The sequence below is a fragment of the Sebastes fasciatus genome, unplaced genomic scaffold, assembly GCF_043250625.1.
Source record: "Sebastes fasciatus isolate fSebFas1 unplaced genomic scaffold, fSebFas1.pri Scaffold_67, whole genome shotgun sequence".
NCBI classification, from domain to species: Eukaryota; Metazoa; Chordata; class Actinopteri; order Perciformes; family Sebastidae; genus Sebastes; species Sebastes fasciatus.
Genome location: NW_027428255.1, coordinates 8767 through 23676, shown reverse-complemented (window position 1 = coordinate 23676; position 14910 = coordinate 8767). Strand labels below are relative to the sequence as shown.

General features: G+C 47.1%; 1 protein-coding gene across 2 annotated transcripts in view; it reads right to left on the bottom strand.

Annotated features, from left to right (window-relative positions):
* The window catches only part of LOC141763856 (mitogen-activated protein kinase-binding protein 1-like), a 29212-nt gene extending 15947 nt beyond the window's left edge, over positions 1-13265 (bottom strand). The window contains exons 1-6 of one of the 2 annotated variants that reach the window (XM_074628617.1): positions 12836-13258; positions 12376-12574; positions 11501-11512; positions 11333-11455; positions 10416-10624; positions 10191-10282 (exon numbers count right to left, since the gene is read on the bottom strand). In XM_074628617.1, the coding sequence (XP_074484718.1) occupies positions 10191-10282; positions 10416-10624; positions 11333-11455; positions 11501-11512; positions 12376-12574; positions 12836-12849 (649 nt within the window). In that variant the 5' untranslated portion in view covers positions 12850-13258. Of the gene's footprint in view, positions 1-10190; positions 10283-10415; positions 10625-11332; positions 11464-11500; positions 11513-12371; positions 12575-12835 lie in introns of both variants that reach the window. The other variant, XM_074628618.1, reaches the window with a different exon arrangement.
* Between the last annotated feature and the right edge of the window lie 1645 nt (positions 13266-14910).

Genomic DNA, 14910 nt, shown 5'->3' with positions numbered 1-14910 from the left:
CCCCGCCCCCTTTCATATCTCATGAACCGTTTGTAGTAGAGTCTTGAGGGAAGTGTCATATCACTCAGCAGAGAGTTCATGTTTCATTGGTAAATGTTATGCCCGCCCCCTACACATTAGCCCCGCCCCCTTTCATATCTCATGAACCATTTGTAGTAGAGTCTTGTGGGAAGTGTCATATCACTCAGCAGAGAGTTCCTGTTTCATTGGTGAATGTTATGCACGCCCCCTACACATTAGCCCCGCCCCCTTTCATAACTCATGATCCGTTTGTCGTAGAGTCTTGTGGGAAGTGTCATATCACTCAGCAGAGAGTTCATGTTTCATTGGTAAATGTTATGCCCGCCCCCTACACATTAGCCCCGCCCCCTTTCATATCTCATGAACCGTTTGTAGTAGAGTCTTGTGGGAAGTGTCATATCACTCAGCAGAGAGTGCCTGTTTCATTGGTGAATGTTATGCCCGCCCCCTACACATTAGCCACGCCCCCCTTCATAACTCGTGAACCGCTTGTCGTAGAGCCTTGCGGCAGGCGTCGTGGCGCTCGTCAGAGTTTCGGTTTCGCGTCGGTCGGCGTCCCGCCAGCAACCCCGACCCGCGAGCAGGGGCGAGGGCCCTTTCATAGCTGCGTGCAGCTCTCGTTAGGGCCCGAGCACGAAAGTGCCAGGACCCAACGGTGTCCTGGCACGAAGTGCAAGGAACCTATTGTTTTTCTGCAGATTATTATTCTTTTTCTGCCACTAGATCGCGTTTTTGACGACCTTAGCCATCCCCAAAACTCACGAAAAGTGGAGTATGCGTCAGAACTGGTGGGAAATTCAATGTTCTGGAGTGACTGGGCTCGGGTGTCTCCAGGGGGCTCCATAGCGCCCCCTAACGTACGCAGTTTTTCAGAGAAAGTTTCTTCGATCTTCACGAAATTCAAGTATGTCGTTGCTCACGCCCTCATACCTGGATTAAATGATTTTGAGATTTCTTCGGCAAACAGGAAGTCAGCCATGTTGGACTTCCTGCGTGATTTTAGAATTTACGAACGCATATTTGAAGACTTTAGGATGCCCAAAAATTTATGAAACTTTACACACACATCCAAACTAGTAATTACTTAATTTTAGTGGTGAAATTTTGCTTGGGCGTGGCATGTTGGCTCTCTAGCGCCCCCTTATGTCTTTCAGATTTTGAACATACCTTTAGGTACTCTGAATCTCATAAAATTTGGCAAAATGATAGACACCTGTGAACTTTATGTAACTGCATAGCCATTAGGCTCAGTGTGTTTTTATTCGGCTCTCTAGCGCCCCCTAACGCGTTGAAATTTTAACTTTGTCAAAGTTGATCCGATATTCATGAAATTTGGTATGCATATCCCACTCATCATTTGAAACATATTCCTCATTGGGTTTCATTAGCCCCGCCCACCCAGAAGTCGGCCATATTGGATTTTTATGTCATTTTTGCGTTTTATTGGCCGCGTACTTTAACGAACTCCTCCTACAGATTTGATCATATCGATTTGAAATTTGGTCAGGACCATCTCAAGACCTCGAGGATGAAAAGTTATTAAAATGGTGAGCATTCACTTAACGAGCGGACCGTGGCGTTGCGGCCATTTTGAGCCATTCGCCAGTTATTGTAACTCAACTGTACATAGTCCGATCTGCCCCAAATCTCTCAGGTATGATGTTGCTCCAGTACTGATGACATGTATATGAAAAAATATACTCATACTCAATGAGCTCCGCCCACCCAGAAGTCGGCCATATTGGATTTTATGTACGATTTTCCCAATTTTTGCGTTTTATTGGCCGCGTACTCTAACGAACTCCTCCTACAGGTTTGATCATATCGATTTGAAATTTGGTCAGGACCATCTCAAGACCTTGAGGATGAAAAGTTATTAAAATGGTGAGTGTTCACTTAACGAGCGGACCGTGGCGTGGCGGCCATTTTGAGCCATTCGCCATGAAACAGGGAGTTATTGTAACTCAACTGTACATAGTCCGATCTGCCCCAGATTTCTCAGGTATGATGGTGGTACAGTCTTGAGGACATGTATATGAAAAATTATACTCATAGCCCCGCCCTAAGACGTTAGCCCCGCCCCCTTTCATAACTCATGAACCGTTTGTCGTACAGGCTTATGGGAGGTGTCATATCACTCAGCAGAGAGTTCCTGTTTTATTCGTTAAGGGCAGCCCCGCCCCCTACACATTAGCCCCGCCCCCTTTCATAACTCATGAACCGTTTGTCGTAGAGTCTTGCGGGAGGTGTCATATCACTCAGCAGAGAGTGCCTGTTTCATTGGTAAATGTTATGCCCGCCCCCTACACATTAGCCCCGCCCCCTTTCATATCTCATGAACCGTTTGTAGTAGAGTCTTGAGGGAAGTGTCATATCACTCAGCAGAGAGTTCATGTTTCATTGGTAAATGTTATGCCCGCCCCCTACACATTAGCCCCGCCCCCTTTCATATCTCATGAACCATTTGTAGTAGAGTCTTGTGGGAAGTGTCATATCACTCAGCAGAGAGTTCCTGTTTCATTGGTGAATGTTATGCACGCCCCCTACACATTAGCCCCGCCCCCTTTCATAACTCATGATCCGTTTGTCGTAGAGTCTTGTGGGAAGTGTCATATCACTCAGCAGAGAGTTCATGTTTCATTGGTAAATGTTATGCCCGCCCCCTACACATTAGCCCCGCCCCCTTTCATATCTCATGAACCGTTTGTAGTAGAGTCTTGTGGGAAGTGTCATATCACTCAGCAGAGAGTGCCTGTTTCATTGGTGAATGTTATGCCCGCCCCCTACACATTAGCCACGCCCCCCTTCATAACTCGTGAACCGCTTGTCGTAGAGCCTTGCGGCAGGCGTCGTGGCGCTCGTCAGAGTTTCGGTTTCGCGTCGGTCGGCGTCCCGCCAGCAACCCCGACCCGCGAGCAGGGGCGAGGGCCCTTTCATAGCTGCGTGCAGCTCTCGTTAGGGCCCGAGCACGAAAGTGCCAGGACCCAACGGTGTCCTGGCACGAAGTGCAAGGAACCTATTGTTTTTCTGCAGATTATTATTCTTTTTCTGCCACTAGATCGCGTTTTTGACGACCTTAGCCATCCCCAAAACTCACGAAAAGTGGAGTATGCGTCAGAACTGGTGGGAAATTCAATGTTCTGGAGTGACTGGGCTCGGGTGTCTCCAGGGGGCTCCATAGCGCCCCCTAACGTACGCAGTATTTCAGAGAAAGTTTCTTCGATCTTCACGAAATTCAAGTATGTCGTTGCTCACGCCCTCATACCTGGATTAAATGATTTTGAGATTTCTTCGGCAAACAGGAAGTCAGCCATGTTGGACTTCCTGCGTGATTTTAGAATTTACGAACGCATATTTGAAGACTTTAGGATGCCCAAAAATGTATGAAACTTTACACACACATCCAAACTAGTAATTACTTAATTTTAGTGGTGAAATTTTGCTTGGGCGTGGCATGTTGGCTCTCTAGCGCCCCCTTATGTCTTTCAGATTTTGAACATACCTTTAGGTACTCTGAATCTCATAAAATTTGGCAAAATGATAGACACCTGTGAACTTTATGTAACTGCATAGCCATTAGGCTCAGTGTGTTTTTATTCGGCTCTCTAGCGCCCCCTAACGCGTTGAAATTTTAACTTTGTCAAAGTTGATCCGATATTCATGAAATTTGGTATGCATATCCCACTCATCATTTGAAACATATTCCTCATTGGGTTTCATTAGCCCCGCCCACCCAGAAGTCGGCCATATTGGATTTTTATGTCATTTTTGCGTTTTATTGGCCGCGTACTTTAACGAACTCCTCCTACAGATTTGATCATATCGATTTGAAATTTGGTCAGGACCATCTCAAGACCTCGAGGATGAAAAGTTATTAAAATGGTGAGCGTTCACTTAACGAGCGGACCGTGGCGTTGCGGCCATTTTGAGCCATTCGCCAGTTATTGTAACTCAACTGTACATAGTCCGATCTGCCCCAAATCTCTCAGGTATGATGTTGCTCCAGTACTGATGACATGTATATGAAAAAATATACTCATACTCAATGAGCTCCGCCCACCCAGAAGTCGGCCATATTGGATTTTGATGTCATTTTTGCGTTTTATTGGCCGCGTACTTTAACGAACTCCTCCTACAGATTTGATCATATCGATTTGAAATTTGGTCAGGACCATCTCAAGACCTTGAAGATGAAAAGTTATTAAAATGGTGAGTGTTCACTTAACGAGCGGACCGTGGCGTGGCGGCCATTTTGAGCCATTCGCCATGAAACAGGGAGTTATTGTAACTCAACTGTACATAGTCCGATCTGCCCCAGATTTCTCAGGTATGATGGTGGTACAGTCTTGAGGATATGTATATGAAAAATTATACTCATAGCCCCGCCCCAAGACGTTAGCCCCGCCCCCTTTCATATCTCATGAACCGTTTGTCGTAGAGTCTTGCTGGAGGTGTCATATCACTCAGCAGAGAGTGCCTGTTTCATTGGTGAATGTTATGCCCGCCCCCTACACGTTAGCCCCGCCCCCTTTCATAACTCATGATCCGTTTGTAGTAGAGTCTTGTGGGAGGTGTCATATCACTCAGCAGAGAGTTCCTGTTTTATTCGTTAAGGGTAGCCCCGCCCCCTACACATTAGCCCCGCCCCCTTTCATAACTCATGAACCGTTTGTCGTAGAGTCTTGCGGGAGGTGTCATATCACTCAGCAGAGAGTGCCTGTTTCATTGGTAAATGTTATGCCCGCCCCCTACACATTAGCCCCGCCCCCTTTCATATCTCATGAACCGTTTGTAGTAGAGTCTTGTGGGAAGTGTCATATCACTCAGCAGAGAGTGCCTGTTTCATTGGTGAATGTTATGCCCGCCCCCTACACATTAGCCACGCCCCCCTTCATAACTCGTGAACCGCTTGTCGTAGAGCCTTGCGGCAGGCGTCGTGGCGCTCGTCAGAGTTTCGGTTTCGCGTCGGTCGGCGTCCCGCCAGCAACCCCGACCCGCGAGCAGGGGCGAGGGCCCTTTCATAGCTGCGTGCAGCTCTCGTTAGGGCCCGAGCACGAAAGTGCCAGGACCCAACGGTGTCCTGGCACGAAGTGCAAGGAACCTATTGTTTTTCTGCAGATTATTATTCTTTTTCTGCCACTAGATCGCGTTTTTGACGACCTTAGCCATCCCCAAAACTCACGAAAAGTGGAGTATGCGTCAGAACTGGTGGGAAATTCAATGTTCTGGAGTGACTGGGCTCGGGTGTCTCCAGGGGGCTCCATAGCGCCCCCTAACGTACGCAGTTTTTCAGAGAAAGTTTCTTCGATCTTCACGAAATTCAAGTATGTCGTTGCTCACGCCCTCATACCTGGATTAAATGATTTTGAGATTTCTTCGGCAAACAGGAAGTCAGCCATGTTGGACTTCCTGCGTGATTTTAGAATTTACGAACGCATATTTGAAGACTTTAGGATGCCCAAAAATTTATGAAACTTTACACACACATCCAAACTAGTAATTACTTAATTTTAGTGGTGAAATTTTGCTTGGGCGTGGCATGTTGGCTCTCTAGCGCCCCCTTATGTCTTTCAGATTTTGAACATACCTTTAGGTACTCTGAATCTCATAAAATTTGGCAAAATGATAGACACCTGTGAACTTTATGTAACTGCATAGCCATTAGGCTCAGTGTGTTTTTATTCGGCTCTCTAGCGCCCCCTAACGCGTTGAAATTTTAACTTTGTCAAAGTTGATCCGATATTCATGAAATTTGGTATGCATATCCCACTCATCATTTGAAACATATTCCTCATTGGGTTTCATTAGCCCCGCCCACCCAGAAGTCGGCCATATTGGATTTTTATGTCATTTTTGCGTTTTATTGGCCGCGTACTTTAACGAACTCCTCCTACAGATTTGATCATATCGATTTGAAATTTGGTCAGGACCATCTCAAGACCTCGAGGATGAAAAGTTATTAAAATGGTGAGCGTTCACTTAACGAGCGGACCGTGGCGTTGCGGCCATTTTGAGCCATTCGCCAGTTATTGTAACTCAACTGTACATAGTCCGATCTGCCCCAAATCTCTCAGGTATGATGTTGCTCCAGTACTGATGACATGTATATGAAAAAATATACTCATACTCAATGAGCTCCGCCCACCCAGAAGTCGGCCATATTGGATTTTGATGTCATTTTTGCGTTTTATTGGCCGCGTACTTTAACGAACTCCTCCTACAGATTTGATCATATCGATTTGAAATTTGGTCAGGACCATCTCAAGACCTTGAAGATGAAAAGTTATTAAAATGGTGAGTGTTCACTTAACGAGCGGACCGTGGCGTGGCGGCCATTTTGAGCCATTCGCCATGAAACAGGGAGTTATTGTAACTCAACTGTACATAGTCCGATCTGCCCCAGATTTCTCAGGTATGATGGTGGTACAGTCTTGAGGATATGTATATGAAAAATTATACTCATAGCCCCGCCCCAAGACGTTAGCCCCGCCCCCTTTCATATCTCATGAACCGTTTGTCGTAGAGTCTTGCTGGAGGTGTCATATCACTCAGCAGAGAGTGCCTGTTTCATTGGTGAATGTTATGCCCGCCCCCTACACGTTAGCCCCGCCCCCTTTCATAACTCATGATCCGTTTGTAGTAGAGTCTTGTGGGAGGTGTCATATCACTCAGCAGAGAGTTCCTGTTTTATTCGTTAAGGGTAGCCCCGCCCCCTACACATTAGCCCCGCCCCCTTTCATAACTCATGAACCGTTTGTCGTAGAGTCTTGCGGGAGGTGTCATATCACTCAGCAGAGAGTGCCTGTTTCATTGGTAAATGTTATGCCCGCCCCCTACACATTAGCCCCGCCCCCTTTCATAACTCATGAACCGTTTGTCGTAGAGTCTTGCGGGAGGTGTCATATCACTCAGCAGAGAGTGCCTGTTTCATTGGTGAAAGTTATGCCCGCCCCCTACACATTAGCCCCGCCCCCTTTCATAACTCATGAACCGTTTGTCGTAGAGTCTTGCGGGAGGTGTCATATCACTCAGCAGAGAGTGCCTGTTTCATTGGTAAATGTTATGCCCGCCCCCTACACATTAGCCCCGCCCCCTTTCATAACTCATGAACCGTTTGTCGTAGAGTCTTGTGGGAAGTGTCATATCACTCAGCAGAGAGTGCCTGTTTCATTGGTGAATGTTATGCCCGCCCCCTACACATTAGCCACGCCCCCCTTCATAACTCGTGAACCGCTTGTCGTAGAGCCTTGCGGCAGACGTCGTGGCGCTCGTCAGAGTTTCGGTTTCGCGTCGGTCGGCGTCCCGCCATCAACCCCGACCCGCGAGCAGGGGCGAGGGCCCTTTCATAGCTGCGTGCAGCTCTCGTTATTAGGGCCCGAGCACGAAAGTGCCAGGACCCAACGGTGTCCTGGCACGAAGTGCAAGGAACCTATTGTTTTTCTGCAGATTATTATTCTTTTTCTGCCACTAGATCGCGTTTTTGACGACCTTAGCCATCCCCAAAACTCACGAAAAGTGGAGTATGCGTCAGAACTGGTGGGAAATTCAATGTTCTGGAGTGACTGGGCTCGGGTGTCTCCAGGGGGCTCCATAGCGCCCCCTAGAGTACGCAGTTTTTCAGAGAAAGTTTCTTCGATCTTCACGAAATTCAAGTATGTCGTTGCTCGCGCCCTCATACCTGGATTAAATGATTTTGAGATTTCTTCGGCAAACAGGAAGTCAGCCATGTTGGACTTCCTGCGTGATTTTAGAATTTACGAACGCATATTTGAAGACTTTAGGATGCACAAAAATTTATGAAACTTTACACACACATCCAAACTAGTAATTACTTAATTTTAGTGGTGAAATTTTGCTTGGGCGTGGCATGTTGGCTCTCTAGCGCCCCCTTATGTCTTTCAGATTTTGAACATACCTTTAGGTGCTCGGAATCTCATAAAATTTGGCAAAATGATAGACACCTGTGAACTTTATGTAACTGCATAGCCATTAGGCTCAGTGTGTTTTTATTCGGCTCTATAGCGCCCCCTAACGCGTTGAAATTTTAACTTTGTCAAAGTTGATCCGATATTCACGAAATTTGGTATGCATATCCCACTCATCATTTGAAACATATTCCTCATTGGGTTTCATTAGCCCCGCCCACCCAGAAGTCGGCCATATTGGATTTTTATGTCATTTTTGCGTTTTATTGGCCGCGTACTTTAACGAACTCCTCCTACAGATTTGATCATATCGATTTGAAATTTGGTCAGGACCATCTCAAGACCTCGAGGATGAAAAGTTATTAAAATGGTGAGCGTTCACTTAACGAGCGGACCGTGGCGTGGCGGCCATTTTGAGCCATTCGCCAGTTATTGTAACTCAACTGTACATAGTCCGATCTGCCCCAAATCTCTCAGGTATGATGTTGCTCCAGTACTGATGACATGTATATGAAAAAATATACTCATACTCAATGAGCTCCGCCCACCCAGAAGTCGGCCATATTGGATTTTATGTACGATTTTCCCAATTTTTGCGTTTTATTGGCCGCGTACTCTAACGAACTCCTCCTACAGGTTTGATCATATCGATTTGAAATTTGGTCAGGACCATCTCAAGACCTTGAGGATGAAAAGTTATTAAAATGGTGAGTGTTCACTTAACGAGCGGACCGTGGCGTGGCGGCCATTTTGAGCCATTCGGCAGTTATTGTAACTCAACTGTACATAGTCCGATCTGCCCCAGATTTCTCAGGTATGATGGTGGTACAGTCTTGAGGACATGTATATGAAAAATTATACTCATAGCCCCGCCCTAAGACGTTAGCCCCGCCCCCTTTCATAACTCATGAACCGTTTGTCGTACAGGCTTATGGGAGGTGTCATATCACTCAGCAGAGAGTTCCTGTTTCATTGGTGAATGTTATGCCCGCCCCCTACACATTAGCCCCGCCCCCTTTCATAACTCATGATCCGTTTGTCGTAGAGTCTTGTGGGAAGTGTCATATAACTCAGCAGAGAGTTCCTGTTTCATTGGTGAATGTTATGCCCGCCCCCTACACATTAGCCACGCCCCCCTTCATAACTCGTGAACCGCTTGTCGTAGAGCCTTGCGGCAGGCGTCGTGGCGCTCGTCAGAGTTTCGGTTTCGCGGTGCCCGGCAGCGTCGGTCGGCGTCCCGCCAGCAACCCCGACCCGCGAGCAGGGGCGAGGGCCCTTTCATAGCTGCGTGCAGCTCTCGTTAAATATAGTTATTATAACTCTGCTCTTCTTATGGAACATGTTGAGCATCATTTCTATCTATAATAAAAACATCAACTTACAGTTATAATCTATAATATAATAACCACCTCAGACGTTCTAGACGAGCCACCGAACAAACTCTGTACAACGTTCTGAGTATTTTAGAGAATCACAACATTTCATTATTAGATTTAATCATTTAAATATGAAGCTATAGTTCCCTACATGATCTGATGAACAGCCAGTGATTCTGATGACGTCAGTACTTTAATGTTACTTTTTATTTAACTTTTTAACTTTCACTTTCACATTTAATGAAACATAACGCTGCTTAAAACTTTAGAAAACTTTATACCCAACATGAATGCATGTTTAACATCGATCTCATCCATCATGTTCATTTAATTGTGGGAATCCAAAGCTGTGATGCTGATTAATATTAGATTAATAATGACCCTGAAGCTGTTTACTAATGTTACTAATAAAACCATGAATCTGCTCTTTCATTTACACAATATCATTTCACATTGATTGATTGATTTATTGATTGTTTTGTTTTGTTGTGATTTATTATCACTATTTATTTTGTTTCTCTTTATTTTTATTTCATTTATTTATTTCTCCGCCCCGATGATGTGTCAAGACGACAAACTGACTTGAGGAAGAGGAGGAGGAGGAGGAGGAGGAGGAACTGCTGGTTCAGACTGAACAACAGTGTTCAGGTCATGTGACGGTAGGAAGGTAGTGAGGGAAATAGTCACACACTCTTCCAGTGATTTAGCTGCCTGGGAACCAGATATCTCTGAGCTCTGGTCTGCTGTATTATACACATTATGTTACCTATATATACATATCTATCTATATATATCTATATACACAGTATATAGATATATATATGTATATACATATATACATATAGATATATATATAGTCTCCTCTCACCTGTGTCTGGTTTGGAGAACTCGAGGCAGAGGATCTCGGAGTCGTGAGCCTGAACGTTCAGGATCTCCTCCATACCGTCCAGATCATGGATCCTACAACACAGGTGTGTTATGACTCATCATGTCTTTTACCTGTCTGGACCCCCAACACAGTACACCTCCCCCGCCCCCCCACCTCACCTGAGTACCCCCAACACAGTACACCTTCCCCGCCCCCCCACCTCACCTGAGGACCCCCATGCGGTCTCCGGAGGCCAGGTGCTGTCCATCAGGACTAACTCTCAGGGTCCTAATGCCCGCCCTGCTCTGATCGGTCTGCTGCCCCTCTGAGCCCGATGACCCCGCCTTCTCTGCGTTGCCGCCGGTGACGGTGGCGCTCTCCGGGTCCAGGAGGCTGGTGACGTTGTCATCCACGTAGATGACCTTCTGCAGGTCCTGAGGGGTCAGAGGTCAGGAGGGTGTCAGGTCAGTTTAGAGGTGTACAGGTGTAGGCGAGGTGTACAGGTGTAGTTGAGGTGTACAGGTGTAGGTGAGGTGTACAGGTGTACAAGTGTAGGTGAGGTGTACAGGTGTAGGTGAGGTGTACAGGTGTACAAGTGTAGTTGAGGTGTACCGGTGTAGGTGAGGTGTACAAGTGTAGGTGAGGTGTACAGGTGTAGGTGAGGTGTACAGGTGTACAAGTGTAGTTGAGGTGTACCGGTGTAGGTGAGGTGTACAAGTGTAGGTGAGGTGTACAGGTGTAGGTGAGGTGTACAGGTGTAGGTGAGGTGTACAGGTGTACAAGTGTAGGTGAGGTGTACAGGTGTAGGTGAGGTGTACAGGTGTAGGTGAGGTGTACAGGTGTAGGTGAGGTGTACAAGTGTAGGTGAGGTGTACAAGTGTAGGTGAGGTGTACAGGTGTACAGGTGTAGTTGAGGTGTACAGGTGTAGGTGAGGTGTACAGGTGTACAAGTGTAGGTGAGGTGTACAGGTGTACAAGTGTAGTTGAGGTGTACCGGTGTAGGTGAGGTGTACAAGTGTAGGTGAGGTGTACAGGTGTAGGTGAGGTGTACGGGTGTAGGTGAGGTGTACAGGTGTACAAGTGTAGGTGAGGTGTACAGGTGAACAGGTGTAGTTGAGGTGTACAGGTGTGTGTTGTCGTACGTGGCTCAGGATGTTCCTGGTGAGGAGGTTGTGGCTGTCGGTGTTCCACAGTCGGATGGTGTTGTCTGAGGAGCAGGACAGGAACGACCCGGAGGGGAGATGCACTCCTCCTCCTCCTCCTCCTCCTCCTCCTCCTCCTCCTCCTCCTCCTCCTCCTCCTCCTCCTCCCTCTGGGTACACCTGTAGGAGTGAGAGTGGAGGGACCGTTAGACCCGGTGTAGCATTAAAACATGGCAGAACACCGGGTACAGATATGAGGTGAACAAAGTCGTCTCATCTGGTGATAGCACGGTGCTCTCCTACGCTGAGACCAGAGTGACTAGAGTGACCAGAGTGACCAGAGTGACTAGAGTGACCAGAGTGACTAGAGTGACCAGAGTGACCAGAGTGACTAGAGTGACCAGAGTGACCAGAGTGACTAGAGTGACCAGAGTGACTAGAGTGACCAGAGTGACCAGAGTGACCAGAGTGACCAGAGTGACTAGAGTGACCAGAGTGACCAGAGTGACTAGAGTGACCAGAGTGACCAGAGTGACTAGAGTGACCAGAGTGACCAGAGTGACCAGAGTGACCAGAGTGACTAGAGTGACCAGAGTGACCAGAGTGACCAGAGTGACTAGAGTGACCAGAGTGACTAGAGTGTGAGGATGAAGCATTACGTTTCAATTTGACTCATTAGCAACAAGCTAGCTAGCTAACTAGCTTGTCAGTCTTCGGACAGCTAGTTAGCTAACTAGCCAGCATAAAGCCTGGGAACAGGGTGAACCAGCTAGCCCGTTAGCTAGCTCTGTCCAGAGCTAACACAGCAGAAACACGTTGAGGCTGTACGGTGACTTCCTGTCGTTGATACCATGAAGCGTCCAGGCAGCCAGTGTCACTCCAAGCTAGCCGTCTCCCTCTGTTTCCAGTCTTTATGCTAAGCTAAGCTAATAGCTGCTGGCTGTAGCTTCACGTTTCCTGTCCAGACATGACAGCGGTATCAACTCTACTTCCTGCTGCAGCAGCTACAGGGCGGCGACCTTTGACCTGTCAAACACACTGACCTCCAGGCTCCACACACAGGACGAGTGGTAGAGGGCGGAGTAGAGTTTCCCCGCCCTCCGGGGGTCCCGGAGGTCCCGGACATCCCAGACGTAAACGCTGTGGTCGTTGTAGACGCACGACAGCCAGCGACTGGCGGGGTCGTAGGTCACCGCCACCGTGTCCGGGTACCGAGCCTCCGGCCTGCCGGAGAACAGCTGACTGAGGAGGAAAGAGAGACGTGATGAAGGTCATCACACGGAGACGTGTCATGGTGATGTGTCTGTTTCCATGGTAACCTGTCTACATGTCCACTGGTCAGCTGACTGAGTAACAACCAGACTGACTGTTTCCTGTTCTACAGTCTGACATCATGTGACCTCTGACACACCTTACACTACATTATACATTACATTATATTACTAAGTATATATGTGTGTGTGTGTGTGTGTGTGTGTGTGTGCGTGCGTGTGTGCGTGTTACCTGGCATCCACCATGCTGGCGATGTCGGCTCCCAGACAGTGCGGGCGGGGCAGAGTACACAGGAAGTGCAGGTTGACGGGGCTGAAAGCGCGAACCGTCCCGTCAGAACAACCACAGAAGATCAACTCGTCTGTGACGGACAGACAGGTGGCCTGAGACGCCTGAGGACACACAGACAGGGGGACAGACAGGTGAGTGATGATGTCCCCTTCATCCTGCTGAGTTATGAGGACGCCGTGATGATGGAGATGTGTGTTTGATGCTGTAATTCTATCTTTGTGAGGTCCAACCAGAGGCGTCTTCAGTGAGGACGTTACGAGGACATAGGGACTTTGTTGGGGACTACTTTCAGCGGCGGATGAATCCACAGCTAGTGCTCTAGTGAACACGTCTCTGTTCTTTGTGTCTCAGAATTAAAGACTGTGAATGTGAATGAAGTGAGTGAATGTGAGTGGGTGATCCAGACAAAGAACACTGCTGCTGCCCTGTACTGTAGTACTGGTGCTGTAGTACTGGTGCTGTAGTACTGTAGTACTGCTACTGTAGTACTGGTGCTGTAGTACTGGTGCTGTAGTACTGTAGTACTGCTACTGTAGTACTGGTGCTGTAGTACTGTAGTACTGCTACTGTAGTACTGTAGTACTGCTACTGTAGTACTGGTGCTGTAGTACTGTAGTACTGTAGTACTGCTACTGTAGTACTGCTACTGTAGTACTGGTGCTGTAGTACTGTTGCTGTAGTACTGTAGTACTGCTGCTGTAGTACTGTAGTACTGCTACTATAGTACTGTAGTACTGCTACTATAGTACTGTAGTACTGCTACTGTAGTACTGGTGCTGTAGTACTGGTACTGTAGTACTGGTACTGTAGTACTGCTACTGTAGTACTGTAGTACTGGTACTGTAGTACTGGTGCTGTAGTACTGTAGTACTGCTACTGTAGTACTGCTACTGTAGTACTGCTGCTGTAGTACTGCTACTGTAGTACCGGTGCTGTAGTACTGTAGTACTGCTACTGTAGTACTGGTGCTGTAGTACTGCTACTGTAGTACTGCTACTGTAGTACTGCTACTGTAGTACTGTTGCTGTAGTACTGTAGTACTGCTGCTGTAGTACTGGTGCTGTAGTACTGTTGCTGTAGTACTGTAGTACTGCTACTATAGTACTGGTGCTGTAGTACTGTTGCTGTAGTACTGTAGTACTGCTACTATAGTACTGGTGCTGTAGTACTGGTACTGTAGTACTGGTACTGTAGTACTGGTACTGTAGTACTGCTACTGTAGTACTGTAGTACTGGTACTGTAGTACTGGTGCTGTAGTACTGTAGTACTGCTACTGTAGTACTGCTGCTGTAGTACTGGTACTGTAGTACTGCTACTGTAGTACTGCTGCTGTAGTACTGGTACTGTAGTACTGGTACTGTAGTACTGGTACTGTAGTACTGCTACTGTAGTACTGTAGTACTGGTACTGTAGTACTGGTGCTGTAGTACTGCTACTGTAGTACTGCTGCTGTAGTACTGCTACTGTAGTACTGGTACTGTAGTACTGGTGCTGTAGTACTGTAGTACTGCTACTGTAGTACTGCTACTGTAGTACTGGTACTGTAGTACTGGTGCTGTAGTACTGTTGCTGTAGTACTGTAGTACTGCTGCTGTAGTACTGGTGCTGTAGTACTGTTGCTGTAGTACTGTAGTACTGCTACTATAGTACTGGTGCTGTAGTACTGTTGCTGTAGTACTGTAGTACTGCTACTATAGTACTGGTGCTGTAGTACTGGTACTGTAGTACTGGTACTGTAGTACTGGTACTGTAGTACTGCTACTGTAGTACTGTAGTACTGGTACTGTAGTACTGGTGCTGTAGTACTGTAGTACTGCTACTGTAGTACTGGTACTGTAGTACTGGTACTGTAGTACTGCTACTGTAGTACTGCTGCTGTAGTACTGGTACTGTAGTACTGGTACTGTAGTACTGGTACTGTAGTACTGCTACTGTAGTACTGTAGTACTGGTACTGTAGTACTGGTGCTGTAGCACTGCTACTGTAGTACTGCTGCTGTAGTACTGCTACTGTA